Source organism: Chlamydotis macqueenii, chromosome 1 (genome assembly GCF_036417535.1).
Source record: "Chlamydotis macqueenii isolate bChlMac1 chromosome 1, bChlMac1.mat, whole genome shotgun sequence".
Taxonomy (NCBI): domain Eukaryota; kingdom Metazoa; phylum Chordata; class Aves; order Otidiformes; family Otididae; genus Chlamydotis; species Chlamydotis macqueenii.
The window spans coordinates 120,760,119-120,782,736 of NC_141556.1; the positions used below are offsets into that span (position 1 = coordinate 120,760,119).

General features: G+C 47.1%; 1 protein-coding gene across 3 annotated transcripts in view; it reads left to right on the forward strand.

The window, feature by feature from the left end:
• The first annotated feature begins 538 nt into the window (after nt 1–538).
• PDE9A (phosphodiesterase 9A) overlaps nt 539–22,618 on the forward strand; it is a 51,186-nt gene continuing 29,106 nt past the window's right edge. For 2 of the 3 annotated variants that reach the window (XM_086740023.1, XM_086740029.1), the window contains exon 1: nt 22,355–22,404. Coding sequence is in view for 1 of the 3 variants with exons in the window: in XM_086740009.1 (XP_086596135.1) it covers nt 604–672; nt 13,855–13,925; nt 15,717–15,794; nt 16,762–16,805 (262 nt within the window). In the remaining 2 variants the exon portion in view is untranslated. Of the gene's footprint in view, nt 673–13,854; nt 13,926–15,716; nt 15,795–16,761; nt 16,806–22,354; nt 22,405–22,618 lie in introns of those variants that run through there. The other variant, XM_086740009.1, reaches the window with a different exon arrangement.

The following is a 22,618-nucleotide window of genomic DNA, read 5'->3' on the forward strand; positions in this document are numbered from 1 at the left end:
GCCCCGGCCACAGCGAGTGTCTGAAAAGGCACTTCCAGAGCAGGGCACGGCTGAGAGCCTGTCACACCGCTTGCAGGGTGCGGGCATCTCACCAGAAGGATCAGCGCCAATTAATAATTACGGTCCTATTTCAGCATAAAGACAAATGACTTCTCCCACCACCCTGGCGAAGGAGGTTTTTCCCCCTCCCCTCGGCCCTCCCAGGGGATAAGCGCCACTTGGTCTTGTGTGTGACAGGAGCTGGGCAGCCCCAGGGTCAGCGCTACCATGCGGGTGCCCAGCAGCTCTCAGCCCTAAAGCCGAGAGGGGCTGTTGCTATGGGGATCGAGAGGGCATTTGCAGACAGCATCCGGAGCCTGTGTCTTTCCCCATCCGAGGCAGCTGGATTTGGAGGGAAGCAAAACTAAAAGGAGGTGGCTGAGAGAGACAGAGGCACAGCAAAATGCATGCATGTTAGAGGAGGGACCTTCCCAGAATGAGAGTACAGTGGGATACAGAAGAGCGGGGACACCGAACTGTCAGGCAGCGGTGACTCGGCTTAGTAGGATAAACCTTGTTTTCTGCTCTGTTTGACACTGGAAAAAAGTGCAAAACTATAGCAAGATGGGATCTGCCTCCTCAACTTACCGGCCCAAGTGTATTTATTTGGATATTGATGGAAGAATTCAAAAGGTACTTTTGCTGTTTTTCACAAAGTAGTGGCTCCGGACGCAGCAGCGGCTGCAGGCTCCGTTTGCTGCACGACCTATTTCTGTCACACGAGTGAGACGCGTGTTTGCATTCAGCACCGTTGCGGGCTTCAAAATCTCTTTTTAAGGGGAAGAGGGGGGGATGTTGAGTGGCTTCTGCTTTGTACACGGGTGTTTATTTAAAGGGGAAGGGGAGGATGGCAGCAGGGGAGGGCTGGGCACTGCCAGCTCTCGCTGCCTGCGTGGGGATCCTCGGCTTAGCAGCCGTGCAGGCTTCCTCTCCCGGAGTGGCGTCGCGACGTGTTTACAAAGTTTTGCTTGCGGAGAGGTTTTCACCCAAGCAGTGGGAGCTGGGAAGCACGAGGCGCCCAGTTATTTAGAGATCGCCTGCTTGGGGGGGGGTTTAGCGATGGGCATTTTCCTACCGCCGAAAGCAGGCAGGTGCCTGGCTGCTGTGGGATGGGGTGTGCTGCTGCATCGCCGGGGGGATGCGGGGTCCCCGCCACCGTTGCCAAGTTGTTCGTAAATGGCCATGAACGTTAATTAAAACTTCCACTTCCATTAGCCTGCCTTGTTTGCTTAACCACGGTTCACAGCGCAGGGGAAACTGCAGGGGAAATGTATTCTGGCTAAAAGGGAGAGCTTTGCACGCTGTCGAGCTGACAGCCCACGGCTTTTAAACAGAAACAATGCCGCCGCATTTTCGTAAGTCGCCTTTTTCTTCTTTTTATCAGCAATTCTTTGGCCACAAACCAAGTGCCTTTTTTGTGACAGAGTGAAAGTGGCCGTGAGGCTGAAGAGCAAGTAAACTCTGACTTGCAAAATTCAGATCTCTCTCTCTCATCTTCCTGCTCTAAATTTTCATTTCACCCAGCCTCGCCTTTTGTTTCTTCTTTGACAAAGCAGCAGCAAAGAGACCCTTTCCCTTCCCTCCCCTTTGCTGTACGAGTGACCACAGAAATGAAGTAAAGGGGAGAGCTGATACTCACAGTCCTGTCCCACAGCGCATGCCTCCATTGCCTACAGTCCCCTCTGCCACTGCCCTGGAGACCCACCGTGACTGCCAGAGTCCCATCCTGAGGAGCAAGACCTGGGAGAATCCAAATCCGTGCCAGGTTCCCCAGAGCAGGCTGCTCCTCTTCGTCTGTTTCGGAGGGCTTAGACGTGACGGTGGTCACTCTGCCACCGCGGGCTCCTCCGTACCGGTGGGCAGGAGTGTGCCAGCTCTGCTGAGCCAACGGCACCACTTCTCTTTTTGCCGGGGCTTAATGAGTTGGTTGCCTGATGACCCCCCAGAAGCAAGGCTTGTACGGAGCTCCCTGACTCTTTACAGTTCAATAGGAAAATGTGTTGGTATTTTGAAAAGATGGTGAGCGTTCCCATAGATGTTCATAAAGCACATCTTCTGTTGTCTACTCTGGTTTAAAAAAAAAAAAAAAGAAAAAAGCATTTCACAGAACCAGTCTCTGGAGAGTAGTTTTGACACTAAAAATGCAGAAGAGACACAGTTGCATGAGCAAGCAAATGCAAACTCCAGCAGCATTAAGGTTTTTTTTCTCAATAAACGTTATCTGTTTCTTTTGTCAGATGTGAAATTCCATCTGTGCAATGTTTGGAAGGATTCCTGCAGTAAAAATGCTGTGTAAATGGGGTTCACCCAGGGGTAAGCAGGGCATATCTCAGATTCTCATGCTTCCTCAGTAACAACATCATTAGAAAGAAAAAAAAAAAAAAAAGCAACCCATAATCTTCCAAGGAATGCAGTACTGGAGGCTTCTAAAGCGAACTTATTAAATCAATGCTAAACCACTCGTCAACCCACTAACGGGGTATGAGCTTCATGATAGCAGCATTTGTTGAGTTTGAAAGGGCTCAGCTCCAACTTGCAACTGGCTTGCAGGACATCACAGGGTCGTGCAATAGAACCGGGCATCATACGATAGTGTTCATTGTGATGGCAATTATTCACAGGTCATTTTCAGTTTCCACGGCCTAATCCCGAATTTCTACCAGTGGAGCTGCAGGACATGCTGCTGACTTTGGGAGAAGTTATTTCACCTTGGTGCTGGGGTAAATGAAGGGACAAACCAGGCTCAGAGAGCCACATGCCGCATCGCCCAGAAACCTGCGTGTCGCAGATGAGCACTTGAAAGTGCTCTGTGACAGCGGTGTTGAATTAGGCTAAGTAGGTTTGTGTGTCAGCAGGTCCACAGGGACACAGTGGGGAGGGCAAAGGGACGCGGTGACTGTTGGAGGAGAGTTTGCTGGCTTCGAAACCTTTCTCAGTAGTCGTTGAAATAAAGGAGGCACCATCAGCAGGTGAGGTGTTGAATGCAAGACCGTGCCCGAGGCCAGCATGTCCCCAAGGAAGAGCAGAGGTCCATACCTGCAAGGCCAGGCACCGTGAACACCCAGGAGCCCTCCTCCTGCAGAAGCGGAGCGAGAGGCTGGGAGCAGAGGGGAGCCCAGCTCTGTGCCGCTGTGCATCACTCCTACATCATACTGAGGAAGCCTAGCCCTCACCTCAATGACTTCCTTGGCTCCTGCTCTCCCCCCTTGGCCTCATCCCGCCGGCACCCGCAAAGGCTCCTGGTCACTTGTCAGAGTGATAAACTGACCTTTCAGAGGCATGGGCAGGCACAAAATGGTCATCACCGAAGCTGACCACAGGGATGGGCCCTCCTCCAGTGGGCAGAGGGGACTGAACATCTCCCCATGCTGGAGCAGCAAAGGCTCTGCTTTGGGAAGGACATGAGATGACCCATCCCGGCCCAGCAGACACCAACTATGGAACCTGCCACAGGCACCTGAGCTCAAGATCCCCAAAGGGGTGGCTTTTGTGTTCACCAGCAGAAGGCTTCAGGCTGCTGGTAGCTGTGTCCTGGCTAAGTGGCAGAGGATGGGGGTCTTCTGCCAAGGTGGTGGAGGTGGAGCCGAACGTGAAGCAGGAGGTGGAGGGGACAGCCATGCCGGGGCTGCTGGAGAGGGAAGATCAAAGGCTTTGCAGCGTTACAGCCGCATAGCGAACTGAGGCTCTGTGCAAACCGGCTTCAAAGAGGTCACTTGTTCTCAGAGCTGGTTAAAAAAACAAAGTTACAGCATAATGTGCTTTCTATCCAGCACCTATGTAAAGGAGATGCATGCCTTGGGGAAACAAGCACTGCTCAGTTTATTTATTTTTAAAGGAGCCTCTTGCCCAGAGACACCCAGCAGTTCATTACTCGCTTGCCTGGACGCACACCTCCCTCTGTGCTTCGCACGCGTGCCCCGGGCTTAGCACACCCGTGAAACACGTCCGTGTCCCGCCGCTGCCACAGCCTGGCCTGCAGCCAGGCAAAGGAGAAGACAGTGGGACGGGGGGAAGCCATGGCCATGTTTCATACAGGATAAGGAGATCTCGTAGTACCACCGTGGATGGGGATTTCTTGTTGTTCTCGGTGTGCCACCAGTTTGGATCAAGCACCCAAACGCCCAGCCCGCCGGCAGAGAAGTGAGGTTTGCTGCACCAGACTTAAGCTGGATCTGGAATCTTATTTTCCCTCATAAGGTTATTAACCCTTCGGCTGCGTTTTAAAGAAAAATTCCTATTGACTCTGTTTCGAATTAAAAATCCACTAGCAAGAAAATGTTCTCCAGCTCATGCCCAATTTTTTTTTTCCACAAAGAAACTACTGGGGAACATTTTCTTTTGACCTTTGAGATTTAAATGGTAGCAGAGCTGAACCAGCCAGTGGCCTTATTCCTAGGTGGGTGGCTTCATGACTCTCATTTTAAAATGTCACAGGTGGTGGCTTTGCTTACTGAGTTGTAAGGAGTTCCTCTGAGAAAAATGCTTAATTCAAGAGGATTTCTGTTTCCAGTGTCTTAATCAACATCATATTTGTAAGAAGGATGGAAAGTTAGAAGGGTACAGAGCCTGAACTAAATGGAAAAAAGCAAAGGACTGCGCCTTTGACAAGGACTCAAGGAAATCACTCAGGGTGGTATTTTCTTCCCCTTCAGAAAGCACATAAAGAATTTTTGAGTCATTTTGCTGGTTTACTGAGTCATTCTGGATGCCAAACACAGAAATTACCTTCTTTTTTTTTTTTTTCTCAAAGAAATGTCTTGAGTTCGACTTTTCTGAGTGTCTACCGTACTGACCTGTGGACCATCCACAGGCAGCGTTCATCTTGGCCCAAGGTCCACGACAAACAGAACAAAGCTAAGACTGCATTTTAGGGCTGTGGTTATTGCACTGAAACGTCAGCACAATAGGAATAATTTCTGTCATGTGAGCTTTTCTTTTTAATTAAAGCAACAGCAACTGTGGCTAGATGCTAACAAACCCAACAGATTTTTCCAAAGCTCACTGTTCTATTTTTAACACGCCAAACTGGATTCAGATTAAAACCGAAACACAGCAGAAAAATAATGGCATGGTGATCAGTTCAAGGCGACTAAATATTTTTGCATCCCCGTGACTCTCGGCAAAGCAGGGCAAGCATGCTCTGTGGTGCCCATGGAACCAATCCCCATCTGTTTGGACCAGGGATTTAGGGCAGCACGTTTTCAGCTGCCAACCATCAGAGGCATGTGCAGAGGGGAGCTCACAGCCAGCCAGGACGTGGACACCTCTGGGGACAGCTCTGCCTGGTCGATGTTCACAGGTTCTTCCCACACATGGACAAGCCAATGTCAAACCCCACTTTAGTGTGGTGAGGCATAAGTATGTTTTTGTGGGATCAAGGTCATTTTCTTAGTGCTGGCCGATCTCTAGGGGTGAGGGAGGGTGCAAGGTAGCACAGCTTGAGTCTGGCCAATGGTCTTGGCTAACCTTGGCTCTCCGATTTTAGCTGGCCCCAGTGAATTCAGGGTGGCTGCTAAATGTTCTTGTTGTAAATCAACAAGAAATGAACAGCAAGTTCCTAAAAGTCCATCACATTACAGCACATAAACATTTTAAAGAGTAAAAACGGCTTAAAACCAAGCTTTTAAAAAAGTGAGAGAAAATGTCGTACCTGAGGCCTCTCTCTATCTCCTGCTCCCCCTTCCATTTCCTCCTCAGTGAGGGCTCCTCAGAGCATTTAAGGTGCCAGACCAGAATCCTAGCATAGCTCCATAATTCCTGCATAGCTCCGTAATTCTTCTGTACCCATCACCCAGAAAGGCTTGTTTACTGCTCTTTATCTTTCATGTGCAGACTATTATAGTTATTACAGTTTATGTTCACATTAGCCAAGACAAAGTGTAGGTCTAACACTCCCCTGCTAGCCTTACCTATGGATTCAGACCAGCCAATCATAGCAACGTACGCTACTCACATACAAACTCTTTGGGCTTAACACAAACAAGATGTCCTGGTTCTGGCTACGATAGAGTTAATTTTCACCTGAGCTGGGAGAGGAACCAGAGCTGGTGGCACCTGTGGCTGGGGCACAGAGCTGGGATAGTTCACTAATTAGCCAAAAGCTAGGATAGTTTACCCAAATTAGCCAAAGGGCTCTTCCATCCCATGTGACATCAGGCTCAGTGTATAAACTGAGGAGGATACTAAGGAAGCTGAGCATCAGGATCAATTGTGAGATATTGTACTGTGAATTACATGCTTTGTATTTTCTGTTATTAGTTTTGTTTTCCATCTCTACTTTCTTTTCCTCTGTTGTTCTTTGAAACTGTTTTTGTCACAACCCACAAATTTTGCCTTCTTTTGTTTCCCAATTCTTTTCCCCATACCACTGGGGTAGAAGTGGGGGAGGGAGTGAGCGAGCGACTGTGTGGTATTTTAGCTGCGGAGTAGGGCTAAACCACAACACAAGACAAAACCATTTTGTTTCTATCACCTTTCTAGAGAACTTACTTCTACAGCTCCAAATTGGCCTTTCACTGGCCTCTCACCCTACCTGCTTTTCCTTACTCTGTTTATTAACATCACCCTTCTAACAGTCTTATATTATCAAGTGGGTTGTAATGTCAGATGTTAATTGTGTGAGTAGTTTTGAAACAAGCAGCCTAGCTTCACTCACATTTAGCGAGGACATTTAGTGCTAAAGCATCCTTATTATCCAGTTTATGAAATATTTTAAGCTTATTGCATTAATGTGCTACAGGGTTAATTGCACTTAGTACTCCATTAGCACCAACTGTGTGCCCTTTTTATGTTAAGTAAAGCCAGAGTATAAACACTTCTGTTATTTGCCAAAGATTGCAGTACTTTTATGTCTGCTGCAGAAAATACAAAAACTTCCAGCTCAGCCTCTCACAACCAGCCTCGCTGGTCCCTGGCTGCATTCTGCCTTTCATCATTAGTCCTGAAAGACGGAATAGTAGCAATATGTCCCTCAGTATAGTCAGCAGGTTGGATTCCTCTATGAGCCCCAGTGACTCTAAGAAGTAGTGAGATCCTTCCTTTCTCTTAGTCACAGAGCCAACACTTGCCATGCTGTCCCACTCAGTAGACCTCCAGGATTGCCCTGGGTGTCACACATAGGAGGGTACAGTAGACATTTTCTCTTTCCTGAAAACAGAAAAATCTCTTTTCCCATAGCTCTGTTCAGGGATGTTATAAGGATGGGAATTGCGACTTACCGTATAGCCACGTGCCTCAGGATCCTGATACATCAGCTCTGTCTGGCAGCTCCTGTTTCTCATTTTAGGGTAATGTATATAATTAGGAAATGAACAGGATTCACCCCACTTAACTGTTAATTGTAGCCATCTAAGAGTTAGTGATGACTGCTGCAAGCTAGTCACACAGGTTCCCCCGTAGTCAGCGGGGAGGCGGGTGGTACCTCCAGAGGATGATTCATCCCATCTTAAACCGATTTTTGGAGACGTGTGGGTTGACTTACCCTTTGGAAGTTGTCCTCTGTCTCTACTAGCAAGAGAGGGAGTCTAGCAGAGCAACATGCATGAGATGCCAAACTTGTAGGTGTTTGAACTTACGTCAGATGAATCCCACCAGTATGTTTCACTTAGGTGTCATGTTGAAATGAAAGTTGTCAAGCCGCGTTACTGCTCGAAGGTAAGCATGAATCAGCAGGACTGCAGAGCTCCGATTCTTGGAAGTAAAACATCTACGATGCTCCTTATCCTCTAACAGAAGTGGTGTTTGAAGACCTTGGGGGAGCCTTCATTTTTCCTCAGACTCTCAGCTGAGGGCTCTTGCGCTTTCTTCCCCACACACGCACATGAACACACACACTTATTCTCTATTCCTCTCTTAGAGAAGCTCCTACTGCATCAAACAGATGGCAAATCCAGCATACTATTTTTAATACTGCCTAACATTTGTAGCTCAGATAAATTGAGTGGTTTTCCAAATATCAACTGTTAATTGGTAAGAGAAATAAAAAAAAAAATAGGTATTTTGGATGTAGCTGGGCTCTTGCTATGCCTGTATCTGAATTCAAAGAATGAGAAGCCTGGGAGATGTTTAAATGTGGGATTTTAGGTAAGGCTTCTGTTGGATGTTCGGAACTATGACTGATAAGGTCATTTATCACCATTTTTTTGAGGAAGACCTATTTGTTTCCACATTTAGAAGGACAAATTCCTTCCAGTGATTTCTACAGAGTGGTGTCTAAAAGTTCTGGATCCTGCTTCATTTTGATATGGACAACAAAGACTGCTGCAGAAATAGATAGGAAAAATCACAATGAAAAGTTTAATGTCAGCCTTCTGCCTTAGCAATTCAGAAATCCTCCATGAAAGTGGCTGTAACAGAAGCAGCAACAATTTTCACAGTCACTGTAAGATACGTAACTGAGTTTTACCTGACTCTTTTCTGACACACTGTCCTTCAATCTCATTAGTGAAAAATTATCATTTTAGACTGTTTCAATTCTGTACTTTCAGCCCTGACTGAACTTTTAGCACTTCGTGATGTCTTTCATTCCGCTCAGTGAGCAAAGTCTTGAACACAGAAGGTAGGGACCAGCTAAAGGAGGTAGGACTGGGAACTGAGGATAGGCTGTCTTTGAAAAGATGTCTCCATTATTTATTTAGGAATTTTACTAGGGTGAAAAAAAAAAAACCCTCAATCACGAGTTAAATTCTTGGAAGAAAACTCAGTTATCAACAGCAGATCAGAACAAGATAACATTCTGGACAGGGTTTACAGTTTACAGAGAGGATTAGCTGTTCTTAGGATCAAATATAGAACAGAAATTGGATTTATAGGCTGTGTTTTTACCCATCCTATCTGAAAGCAAAATATAATGTGATTATTTGTAAGCTGGTAGGTTGCAGAGTGTATGCACTATGGTCCCTTAGTAATATCTCCATCACAATCCTTAATATTGAACTGCTCCTCTGAGTGGGAAAGCCAGCCAGAGTGGCAGGGCTCTTAATCTCTACTCTTTCTGAGAGAGCTTTTAAAATCCTTGTCCTCTACCAGATGGATTAAGAGACAATGGCCCCTTATTTCAGAGGAAGATGTTTCAAAAAAATGCAGAACTGTCTCCAGGAAAGAAACCAGTCCCACAGACGTGAGCTCTAGGCCAGGAACCAGGCAACCCCATCGAGTCATGCTGTCCTACTTTGCAGTCACTGCATGCGTCATCGAAATATTATTTCCACTCCAAAAAGCCTCAGTTATTATTCATTCTGCTTTTCCCCCCTTTGCTTCATGTTACTTTCCAAGGCAGGCAGACAGCATTCCCCACTTAAATCAAATGGCTACTTCTTGGTCTCGATGGAGACTTGTTAAAATGATCAAGCATTCATGGAAGACCAGTTTTCCTGTCATTTTTTTTCTACATACGGTAGAAGTTTTGCTAACAGTTACAAGGACAGAAATCTGAAATAATGTTAACTCTCAAATGGGAGTAATGAATTGTTTGCAGATGCTGCATCATTTTTGAGGAACGCATTCTTCATCCTCCTGGCACAAATCCAAGGGAGATGCAATTAACAGCATTTATATGTGGTTCATTTTCTTTGTGGTATTTAGCCTCTGCAGGCTGAAGCAGAGGCCTCTGTTTCCCTTTCCCATGCAGAGTATCGCCTCTGTGATTCTGCTTACATGGGTTTGACTCCGCCTTTGCTTTCAGAAATGACACTGGCAAATGAGTGTCTTGGGTTGTCTGGTCTTGCAGGAGACTCTCATACCACCAGGCAATATTTGGGTCCCCGTGTCCACTCTTTCTTGTAGGAGGTGCATCAGGAGCTGCATCCTTTGCTTTTTTGGGCTGTGCTGACCTGCATGACTATGCACTTTTTTGATGCATGTTATGGAGAAACCTGGCTGTGCCCTGTATGTGCATGATCTTGGCCTACTGCCACAGCTGTAGAAACTGCTACAAGCAGTGGCTTGGCACCCAGGCATAGGAACAGGGACCTAAGCAAGACAATGACTGTGGGTCTGAGACAGGTTTGAAGGGAGATGAAGTCCCTCACTGCTGACTGTGGGTCTGGATCAGACCCACAAACAGTGTCAGAAAAGTATCATCACGGTGACCTGGGCTGAAGAGCAAAGGCTTCAGGACATCTGCCCAAGTAAGGACATCTTTACAAGACTGGATAAGATGCTCGCTTCTCCACCCAGTGCCAACACGGCTGCCTATCCTCAAAGCTGCACGTCAACCATATTCCCTGGTCACCAGAGAACCCATGTGTCCCATCTGGCTGAAGTATGGCTGCAAGCCAAATGCCACTGTATTGCCTTCATGTTGCTAATGTCCCTGCAATGATAATGGACTTTGGGCAAATAAGATTCCTATACTGTGCTGGAGCCATCAATAGTACATAGTACTGTCCTCCTGTCTCTCCAAAATACATTCCAATTGTATTCCATCAGCACAACTGACATTATTTGGAACATAAACCTGCAGGCAGTAACAGGGACAATCGCATATTGGTGGGAAACATCTGGGGCTGGCTGATTTGTTTTAGAACAGAAGTTGGTCAGAAAAGCTCAGCAGGTTGCAATAGAAGAAAACTTTAGTAGCGTGTGCTCTTTGATTTAAAAAAAAAAAACAGCTAGCTGAGGACAACCATCCTGAGATGAGTATCAAAGTGAGGTGGGTGATTCACAAATCCACTTTTAGCAAACTTAAGTAAAAATGCCAAGTATGGAAAGCTTAAAAGCATGTATGGAGATACTATTTTCTAGATTATGAGCTATCTACAGTCTGTTTTGCTTCCCACTCTTTCGCTATTACATACAGTAAAGGAAGCATTAAAATTCATCCTCAATGCATTGAAAGCTCCTGCTGCTTCCTGTAAGTCAGGCCAGCTTTCTTACCTTTAACGTTTCTAATTTATTTTTTTTTTTAATCTTTTCCTCTCTTATCTGTCCTGGTCAATAGTAATTATTTCCAGAATAAGAAACCTCAATACCTGAAATAGCACTCCTGGCACATCACAAGCCTTTACCCTCTGTTCAGCCGCAATTAACATCATCTCCTCAGTTACTGTGTGTACTGGTTGTTGTACTCCCCAATACTCTGTCAGCCAGTTTTAGCAGCTATCACCCTGATAGGATGCTGTGTTCTGCTAGGAGCTGGGTTTCAGCCCTATCTGAACTCGATTGACTATGTTTTATTGCTTTGATTGCTGCTGTATTTTAATAACCAAGGGTCAATCACTGGGCAAAGCACACCCAAGCACTAATCCCACCCATTTCCCCGGTAGAAGTTACTAACTACATCAGCCATCAAGTGCCCTGATGTTTTATAAAGTAAAGATATTGCCTGGTGTGATCTCATCTGGGTCAGAATACAGGGAAAGTGGGTGTGCATGCACATATCAATCATGACACCTCTTGAGGTGACCATCATTGTTCTCTTTTTTTACCTCAAAACCCCTAATGCTTCCTTCAAGAGTAAGAGGGCTCCTCACTACCAGTCAAAACTGAGGTCTGAAGCCTTGTTTCAGCGTCAGCTTGAGTGTCAGCGCATCATACCCCAGGCAAAACAGGACTCAAGCAAGCTGACCAGATCTTGCCATTTTGTCCCGACTCTCCCAGTACTTCAGGCTCGTGATGTTCCAAGCTGTGAGCAGTCCTTAGCAGCTCCTCAGTGGCAGAGCACCCCACAGGCTGTCCCATGGCTTCACCATTGCCAGCGGCAGAGGTCCGGACCAGTGCCACGCGACACCCCTGGGTGAGAGATTTCCCCCGGTGTCTGTAAGGCACCTTAGAAAAGGCACATGGAACCATGCTACTGCAACACTGCTACGATTTAGGAATTAAAGCATTCAAGGGCCAAGACTGCTGGAGTGAGGCTGCAGGCTTAATTAACTCCTGGCACCTATGCCTTTCGGAAGAATCTTTAATTAGATGATGACACACTATTTTTCCAGCGTGGTCCTCACCTTGCAGAGCACATGGGGCCTGCTCTACCAACCAGATCCTGGAAGGGCGATGACCGCCCCCACTGCCCGCAGCCCCTGCCTCCTCCTGGCAGCACGAGGCGAGGCAGCAAAAACAAACCATTTGAAGGCCATCCCAGGTGATATGTTCCTCGTTTTCTGGGTCACTAGCCTCAAGGCTGAGCTGTGGGCATGCACATCCCCTGTGCCCACAATGGATGGCTATGGAAAATGTGCCTGACAATATGGGATGTTATGGGTAGTCATGGGAGGTGGAAAATAAGGTTTCCAGCAATGCACAGGCAAGGAGAGGAGACTCTTGACATTGATCTCCCTGTGCTTCAGACCTTACCTGCGAAATATCACTTTCTTGCTCCTCCTGAGTTTTGCCATTAGGTGTCCACAAGTCCCTCTGAGCTGCTGCATCCTGAAGGCTCCGGGGAGACCTTATAGCAGCCTTCCAGTACCTAAAAGGGGCCTACGAAAAAGCTGGAGAGGGACTTTTGACAAGGGTATTTAGTGATAGGGCAAGGGGTAATGGCTTTAAAGTGAAAGAGGGTGGATTTAGATTAGGTATAAGGAAGAAATTCTTTCCTGTGAGGGTGGTGAGGCACTGGAACAAGTTGCCTAGAGAAGTTGCGGATGTCCCATCCCTGGAAGTGTTCAAGGCCAGGTTGGATGGAGCTTTAGGCAACCTGGTCTAGTGGAAAGTGTCCCTGCCCAGGGCAGGGGAATTGGAACTAGATGATGTTTAAGGTCCCTTCTGACCAAATCATTCCATGGTTCTGACTCCATGAACCCGGTTGCTCTGTGGCTATTTCTTCTTCAAGGGTGCAAGGGAGCTCAGCTCCAGTGCTGGCCAGGGAAGCTGCCCTACCCCACACCACCACTGGCCTCTGCAGCCTGCAGCTGCCCTGTTAACACCAGCAGCCCCCAGACAAATCATCCCCGCTGCTCGCTGTTGTGCCTGCCTTTGAGAAGATGGACCTGACTGCAATGAGGCATTTTACTTCCAAGACAGGTTCGAAGCCTCCACCATAGTCAATCAAAAGTGACAGGCTTTCTGCCCCCCTACCCCAGCTGCAGAAGAGCTGCAGGAAGCACCATCATCCACATGTCCTAACAGACGCAGGAGTCTTGGGGAAACTTGTGGCATGGGATCACATCATTGAAGGCTGCATCACAATGGGATCAAGGGGATATTGGGTTCCCAGACCCACTGCTTGAACAGACTTCTCCACACAGGGGCTGCCTGGTGTGTGTGGAAGGGCAGGGGGATTGAGGGGTGCTTGGGGGCATGGGAAGATAATAGTGGCAAATTTTGTAATTCAAGGTCTGAGCTCTGACCTAACAGCAGGAATGATACAGCCTGACAGAGTGTAGGAAATTTGGCACAACTGGTGGAGGAAAAAAAAAAACCTTGGTTCTGTTTAAAGCTAGCTTAAGCTGGTATAGTCCAAAAAGCAGTGCCCTTTTATACCATCCAAGGACCTCCCCAAATCTGGGCTGTTTTTTTCCTAAATCTGGGTTTTTACAACCTTAAATTTACCATTGTTATCACCCTGCAGCAATACTACGTTATGAGACACCTTTTGCTCTCAGTTCACATACATTTCTGCTCCACTTCTGACCAGCGCAATTAGGTCTCCAGCGCTTGCTTGCTTTATTGAAGAAAAGCACAGGTATTAAACAGGAGTAGGGAAATATTCCAGCTCACAAATCAAATAAGATAATTGAAGTGGTACAATAAGCCTCAAAATTAGCCCAGTTTACCCCTGAGCAGAGTTTATATCTCACTTGGAACTAAACGTCGTTTCTCTTCTTTGTCTTCTTTTTTTTTTTTATTTTCCCCTGCTGCTGTTCGGTTTGGAAGGTGATCTTTAGTAAATATTGCAACTCCAAAGATATCATGGACCTCTTCTGCATTGCAACAGGGTTACCAAGGTAGGTCTCTTTTTTCATTTATGACATTCATTTAACTTTTGTTACTTTACTTCTGGGAACAATTTAAAGACAGGCCCCAAATGATTCATTTACCTGCTATTCAAGCTTCTCTCTCGTTCCAGTCTACTGGAAGAAGAAATTGGGGCAACCCAGAGAGCAGCAGCTGGAAAAGTACATGAAGCTCAGGCAGGCGTTGAGTCACCTCAATGCTGGCTGTGCCTGAAGAACAGAGTGGAATAGAGCAGAACAGAAGAGATACAGTCAAAAAAAATAACAGCAAGTGCAGAAGCCAAGCCCTCAGTGCACATGGGTTGTGTGCGGCTACCGGTTATCCCTCAGCGCTACATTTTCGGCCCTATTGAGTGAAACATAACCATATGTTTAGAACCTGACTTTTTAGGCAAAAACTTGGGGCCAACGAGAAGGTGATAAGCTTTATCTTTAGACAGACTACAATCTAGTCCCAGATATGGGATATTCAAACAAAAAGTATCCCAGCAGAAGCATTTTATAGAACAAAAATTTCCCCAAATCCATTGCCCAGGGCAAGTATTTCCTAATTTATGTTGTCCTGCAAAGTCCATGCATCTCTCCTGCTGTAACTTCCTGCAGGGTGTTTCTCTTACCCTCAAGCTGGAGAACAGCATCCAACTTAAATCTCTGTGCTGTGAGGGAGCCAGGGTTGGGTGTCAGTGTGTGTCGAGGTGGGAGAGGCCGGTGCATGGTGGAGGGTGGCATGGTCTAGCACACAGCCACTTTTGCACTGCTTATCTAGGGCGGTGGTGCAGGGGGAGGGAAGCCCCTTACTCACATCTAGAAGGAGGCATCTGCTGTCTGTATAACGGACCTTGCGCAGCGCAGGCTGGATGCACAGCAGCATGCAATAAGCTGTAGTCTTTACCTGTGCACAGACAGGTTCACAATACAGAAAAAATAAGCAAATCCTTTAATCATGGGTTTATTGCATGACTCCAGCTCTAGGGATTGAAAGATAAAATTGTCTGTATTGACTCAGAATTTGCATAAACTGATGAACAGAATTAATGTCCCTTGCTGTTTATCCTGGGCATTTCCTCACATTTGACATTGGAGAGGTTAGTAATTTTCATTTGCCTATGATGTCAAACATTTCCACTCATTACCTAGAAAAACTTTGTTTAGCAGTTTTAGTCATTCACGAACAGGGTGCATATTTGTCATTTTATTTTAATCAGAAGACTTCCAAACAAGTGCTCTTTTCAACCAGGCTCCTGGAGCCAGAGTAAACCTCCAAGGTTTACACCTGAGCCTATGAGATCACCGCTAACACAGTATGAAAAAAAAAAAAAAGGCCCCATATTCAGCAAGACATTTTTTGTTTTGTTTGGTTTGGTAAAGGAGAAACTAGACAATTTCAAGACATTCATAGCAGCAGTAGTCATTTGTATAGTGAGTCAATACATAGCTGCCAAGCCAATGTATCACAAAACATAGCTTTTTAATAGAAATTATTAATTGATGAGTCAACAGAATAGATGAGTTAGCAGAGAGCAAAGTCTGTTCTGAGATCAAAGGCGGGCACATTTAACATTTTGCCAGAAACACCTCTGGTAATTTAAATGGGTGAAGCATCAAGCCTACCCTGTCCTGTGCTTTGGTCCTTTCTGCACCAAGGAAAAATGGGTCCGAGACAGTGCCAGGCCAGGCCAGGAGTGCTGCAGGAGAGAAGCTGGCTATGCACTGTATGTAGCAGCACAGAATTTTGGCCAGCATTTCTAGGTCAAATAAACCTCTTTGAAACATGCTTTTCAGGAACACAACAATCTCCCTTCTGACAGCAGACAACTGTATGGTATCCATTGATCCCACAATGCCTGCAAACTCAGAGAGGTAAGCCTTGCTGCAAACAGCTCTTCAAAATGGGGTCAAGCCCAGGGGAAGGGGTGGTGGCTGCCTGCAGGTGACTTCTGTGTGCAGTGGGAGGTGAGCAACTCTGGAGGGAAGGAGATGACGGCAAGAATTGCATGGTGGCTTCCAACACTAATGCCTGCTGGTTTTGAAGATTTTTGCTTGTTATTAAAGTAGGAGTAACAGTCTGAGGAGAAAAATACCACTTTTAAGCGTTTAATGTAGAACATCTGTTCCCATCCCACTCTGTTCGCTGTCAAGGCTCCCAGCTCCTTTGTTCCCCCACTCCTTTATTGCTCTGCTAGGACACAACCATGACATTACTTGCAAGTTGAAGTCAAAGTCTTTGATGAGGTTAGGTCTCTTCCATGCTGGCTTTGGCCCTTCCCACCTCCAAATCTCTTTCTCTTTTTCTCCTTGGCTTCTTCTTGCTTGTTCAGCCTGGCACTTTTAGTTTCACTCTGACTGCTTGCAGTTACTTCTTCTGCTGTTAGTTACTTCATGGCGTATTTCATCATGACTTATCACTGGTATTACTCTCACTGACAACATGTGGCAGAGCCCCAACGGCTGGGAGAGATCTACAGCACAGGACAATGCACAAACATGGAGCAAAAAGATGATCCTCACCACTGGGACTCCCTTGTAACCTACAACATTTCCTCACCATCTCAGTCCACGGGCTATCAAGGCTTGCCAAAGAGGAGCCATTTTTACCATGTTCACTGTATGACCATATGGCACAAGAGAGATCTCTTTGTATCTAGTTCAGTAGTAAATCGGAGGTTTGTGTGTTCATAAAAAGTGCCCAGCGCATATTTGAACTGACAGGTTTTGAGAGAGCTTAGAATATATTCAGATAATTCTTCCTACTTCTCAGGGAGTACGGATGTGAAATGCAAACTGCTTTTTGAGTGTTACTAACATCAACCCTCTCTGACTCTTCCAGGTCTCCATACAAAGTGATACCTGTTGCCACGGGGCAGCTCTCAGGTAAAACAACCCTCTTGAACTAAATTTACTAAAGCTGAATTTGCAAACATTTGCACATGGAAATTACATGGCTATGATGCGAGAAAGGAAGATGATGGTGTCACAGTTGTAGCTATGGCAGAATAAGAAGCGTTTGATCACAGTGTTCTGGAGGAAAGCTAAAAAAAGTCCCCAGATTTCAAAGTATTTGAGGGTGAGGTGGAATGGCTGGGGTCCAGGGGACTTTCACAGTGCTTAGCTCTGCTCTGAGTCAGCACCACTGATGTCCCAGGGAAAGTCTTGCATGGAGTAGTGCTTTTTTTTCAGGCAACATAGACAATTTTTGAAAGTCTGTCCTGAAGGGTTTTGTTAAATTTGTTCATCTCTCAGCAAAGCTCTGCTAAACAGTTGAGCACATTTGAACCCCAAGTTATTTCCAAATGGCTGAGGAGAGAGCATAATTTCTGTGGTGGGCATGGTCGCTCCGTGTAATAAATATTTAAATATACCTGACAAGATTAAAGAAGGTCTGGATGAAAGAACACATCTGGAACACATTCCCCAGCACACAGCACTGTTGTACTCCACAGGCAGGACTGAAGTGGCATTTGTACCATTTGTCTCTTTGCTTGCCAGTGTCATGCTTAGGCCAGTAGCTCTCAGACACTAGAGCAGAGCATTTGCTTGGGGCTATTCCTGTAGAGATCTGGCTCACGGTCTCTCTCATCTGTGCAACTGCAGTATCTCCTGCCACTTGCTCTGAGGCAGCCTGAGCAAGAGCCCGAGCCTTGGAGCTATAGGGAGAGGCTGTGGAGCTATAGGGAGAGGCTGGCCACTGAGGCAGGGGCTGCAGGAGGATAGGAGACGTCAGCTGGGGACACAGTTTGGAGCAGTAAAATGGGAAGATAGGAGAGACAAGGGGTAAGAGGTTAAGATTATCTTGGAAACACAGAGTGCCCAGAAAGAACAAGAGGGAGCCAGAAAGTCTGGGGCTGGAAAAAGTAGTTCGCAGGAATGGGTGAGGCTCTTGCGACAGGACCAAGGCAGTTTTGCTGGTCTCACCTTGTCTTCTTGTTAATGCAAATTGCAGGTCTCACCTCTTCTTGCTTAGGGTCCTGTGTTACACAACAAAACACAGTGTCTCACAGCACTGTCTTTTTTTAGATGGGGAGGCGCAGGGAACTGAAGCCACCCTCTGAGGTACCCGCATCCGCTGTGGCAGAAACATCTGTAGGAAAAGGACACAGCAAGGCAGTGTAGGAGGATGTGTCGGGGGGATGGAGAGGCAACAGCAGGGAGCTTGTGCATGCAGAGAGCAAAGGCAAACAGAGAGCATAAAGAACAAAGAAGCTAGGAAAGAGGGAAAGACTTTATCACTGTAAGATTTGTGGCGAGGCATCACCAGGTCCCATGTCAGTGGCTGCCGCTGTGGTCAGAAGGAGGTAGTCAAAGCCGAGGGATGCAACGTGACTGCTAAGCGGGGAGAAACTGTCTCCTAAACTATTTCCTTATTGTAACAAACTCTGCTGGAACAACATCACTCTTCTGGTCCTGCTTTATCAGGTCAGAAAAGGTGGGGTCGTAACTGGAGCATGTGTCTCTGTGTACCAGCTGGTGTGGGGAACCAATAGCCATTTGCCCCAAAACGGAGAAAGACCAGCGAACAGGGCTGGCAGGACTCCACTGGGATATGCCACTGTGTCGTACCAGCCGAGAAGCTGATCGAAAGGCTTCCTAGAAAATCTGCCTTTTCTTTTTTTTCTTCTAACACGAAGCTAGCTGTATATTTTTATAAGATCATGTATGACTTTTCGCACTCTCCCAGGGCCCTAATTTTTCACCCTAGCTGACAGCACATGGCTCTGCTTTGTGCAGAGCACAGCTCACTGTGACTGCAAGGTCTCTCCTCCCTCCTTGCATCTTATAAAGCAAGGATTTCCAGAGATCTAAGCTCAAAAGGGCAAGAAAAATTCTGGTGGTAGGTTGCCAAAGCATAAGACAGAGTCTGCTGTGGAAAGAGGAAAGTTGAGCTGAGTGTGATGGAACTAATGTTCCTTGGTATCTGTTTCTCTTTCACATGGGTTGTCATTAATCTTAAGCATTCCTGACATTTTGCTGAGAGTAGGAAGAATAAACAGAGTGGGAAGTTGTTCCTCTTCATTAAAAGAAAAAGAACTCAGCTCTGTTCTAGCCTTTGCTTCTTAAACAACTCTGCCTGCGTGATTCTGCTTCCCAAAGCAACTCATCCAAATACATGCCAAAAAGGGGGTCACCTCGATTTTCACAGCAGTGGGAGGTAATGCACCTCTCTTCAGCAGTCTCCCAGGCAGCTGGAAAAGAGTGACGCATGCTTCAGTGGAACAAAGGCTGTAAAAGGTGAGACTGGAAAATATGATCCTTTGGGAGGAAAATATAAGCAGTGGCTTTTATCCAGCAGAGGAGATATCCACTGGAGTCCTACTAAGAAACTGTTCATTTCCTGGCCATAGTCATGGGAGAGGATTGGAATTAAAAAAATTATTATTCCAGTGAGTGTCCGTTGGATGCAGCGGCGATCGCCATATCACTGTTAGGTCAGTTGTCTCCAAGGCAAAGGCAGGGGCCCAGCTGGCCGTCTCTGAGCCTGTGTGGCCGTTGCATCACGTGCTGACCCTCCTCCCATGGCCCTGCACCAGAAGGCATATGCGGTTATCCAAGCAGAGCATCAAACCTCTGGTGCAAAACCCTTCCTTCTCTCTGAGGTGTTTAAACTTACAATCCCATCAAACAGGCATCTTCTCTATCCTGACAGTGGAAAAGCTCTGGTCTGCGTCCTCATAGTGGAATGGGCTCAAAACTCACAAACCAATGGCTGTGTTGTGGCTGTAATTAGTAGAGTTCAGGCACTCTGCAATTTTTATGGAGATGCCAATTAAATGGACAAATCCTGAAGTCTGTTCATTTCTGATATTCCAGAGAAAGGAGCTGTTGTGGAGCTCAAGTGAGGCTGACCCACTGCAGTCTTAAAACAGGGGGAAACACATGCAGGGGCTTTCCTATCACTCCAAAGTTAGGGCAGCAAAGCACGCAGGTGGCTGAACAAGTCCTTAAAGATCTCACCGGGGACGTGACCTGAAAGAGCATGAGATGTGCCGAGCTTAGCCCCAGCTCTCTCTGCACCTCTATCTCCAGCTTGTTCTGATGGGTCCTTCAACACAAGCATCATCCCTAAGGAAATGGTTGAGGAAACCCAAAAGAGCAGTGCCCGATCAGGATGGAGGCCAAGACGCGGGGAGAGCTCACCACCTGCCAGTCCTTGCTCAGCAGCCTCAGTGCCAGGGGAACCCCCCCAGCACATGCCAGAGCCACTTGCCCAGGCTTTGGGCAGCGTCTTCACCTCCCACTTCGCTTGCTGTTCAGTTATTCGCCTTTTTAACCAACAAGCTATCTAGCACTTGCAAGGAGAAAAACCCAGGCTCTCTCCCTAGGGATACTGGCTTGCAGTGCTAGCTCAATCAAGACCTGTGTAGCTGCCTGCTAGAAGGCTCACGTAGGAATCTGTGGTAGCCCTGCCTTGCCTGCCACTGAGCCCAGTGACAGCTACACCAGAAATCCACAGGGACTGAATGATTAAATACACAGGCACTTGTGCAGATTGCTACTGGTAAAGAGACAGAAGCTTGTCACTGTGTCTAAATCTTCTTATTCTCGGATCTCCCTCTTCTCCTTTTGGAGCATATTCACGCTCACAGCTCAGGCGAGAGGGAAAAGGCAGAGACTGAGAGAGAAAAAACCTCCTCCTGCCTGCTGCTCCTTACATGCATCCCACATGGATGTGTGCATCAGGATGGGGGCAATCAACTCCTTCAGGATTACTCACATAAGCAGGGACTTGCGTGCGGCAGCCCAAATTAACCTGAGCTGTCAAGCAAATTTGGCGCTTATTGTGATGCGATTTACGGACATAGGCCTGAGCTTTAAGCACACCCCTTCCTGAGGCTTTTGTCCACCTGGTTGTTTGGTTTTTAAATTCCTCTGACTGCCCAAATCCAACCACAGAAAGGGAAATACAGAGAGGAGCCCGAGCCAGAGGCACAGGCACACACGAGAAAGAGAGCGTTTGGCAGGAGTTCACCAGCCTGACGCTGGCAGGGAAAGGCAGGTGCCCATGTCCTCCCAGCCTTGCTTAGCCACAGCAGAAAAGGTGGGGGGAAACCAACCCACCCCCACAACCCCACACGCTCCCTGCTTGCACCCCGTTGCGGCTGACAGGATGGCGAGGGGAGTGAGGAAGGGCAGGAGGAAGGAGGTGGCTCCCTGGCCGTGATCTCGGAGGGTAAGATGGAAGCGGAAGAGTCACTGCCAAGCAGGGCGGTGTGAAGCAGAGGGTGCATGCCAGTGGGTTATAAACCATCTGTGTCAATGCACGCACAACCTGAGCTGCCCCAGGCTGTACCGACTCCCCGTCTGGCGGGGAAGGTGCGCGCTCCCTGCCAGCCCTCCGATCCGGCCGTGGCGGGGGTCGCAGGGAAAAGTGCTGCTGCCGTATTCCTCCGCACCTCATTTCTGCCCAGACCTGCTGGAAATGGGGCTGCCAGGAGGGAGGGCAAAATGACTCTTTGCTCAGCTCCCTGCTGAGCTTGGCAGGGGCCAGTGGGCGAGGAGCCGAAGTCCCTGTGCCAGCAGCAAGCACGGGAATAAGCTGCGGGAAGCCCAGAGAGGTCCGAGCTGGCCTGTGCCCTGCCCAGAATTACCGTATTGCAGCATCTTTTGGAGGGGGGTTTTCTAATTTTCATTTGTCAGCTCTAAAACGCCCTGCATATTGTGCAAAAATCTGACTTGCTGAACACTTGCATTTGCAAACGCTGCACATTCACAGTGCTGGCGGGAGGTGAGCTGAGAAGAGGGTCGCTGTTGGCTTTTGGGTTACTGCAGGCAGGAGCTGGTGACCCTCGGCAAGATGCATAGATGGCAGGTGCCCATGCTATGTGCAGGAGGATTTTATTTTCCCAGAGGGAATCACAGCAAAAAAAAATGAAGCAACTGAGGGAAAAGGTAACTGCATGCACCTGGGGTATCAACCCTGCCCAGAGGCAGGAAAAAAAAAAAGACGACAGAGAGTAATGGAGGGAGTAAAAGGACACCTAGCCTTCCTGTTTTACAAAGCAGCGGACAAACAAGACTAAATGATGTTGACGTGAGGTCTCATTTTCTTCAGAATCAGGTGTTAGCAGAGGTCTTCCCCTCGGAAAGGAACAGGGCAAAGAAATGGATCTTTGTCTCTTTAAGATGAGACGAACTGCCACTCTTAGTCATATATCTTTACTGCACCCTAGGGTTATAAAAACATACATCTTCATTTTGAAAGTCTTTTATTACATCCATAAACATCAGATTGCAGCTGACTGTTCCCTGGATGAGAATGTCCTAGTCCTCCAAGTGAGTTTTGACAGGGGGAGGGAGTGAAAGTTAAGATTTTTTTTTTTTTTCCCTTGCTGGAACAGTGTTTATAGGGAACTTGTCAGTCTCTGGCATGCTACAGCCACTGTCAGAGAGCTGAGCGGCACCGAAGTGAGAGGACACGGGTTTCTCTGCTTATTCTCACTGTTGGACTCGGGTACCGTCCCAGGTGCTGCATACGGTAAGCTTTCCTCCTGTCTTAAAGAGGACGGAGCGTTTGCTTTGTTTCAGCTCTTGGGTTTGCAAATGGGTTTTGTGAGAAAATTGGAAAATGGGTCTCTGAAAAGAACTAATCTCTTCATTTGTTCTGCTAGCCACTCCACTGGGAGTCAGATCACAGCAAAAAAAAAAAAAAAAAAAAAAAAAAGAGTGAATTAGATCTGAGACTTTCAGAG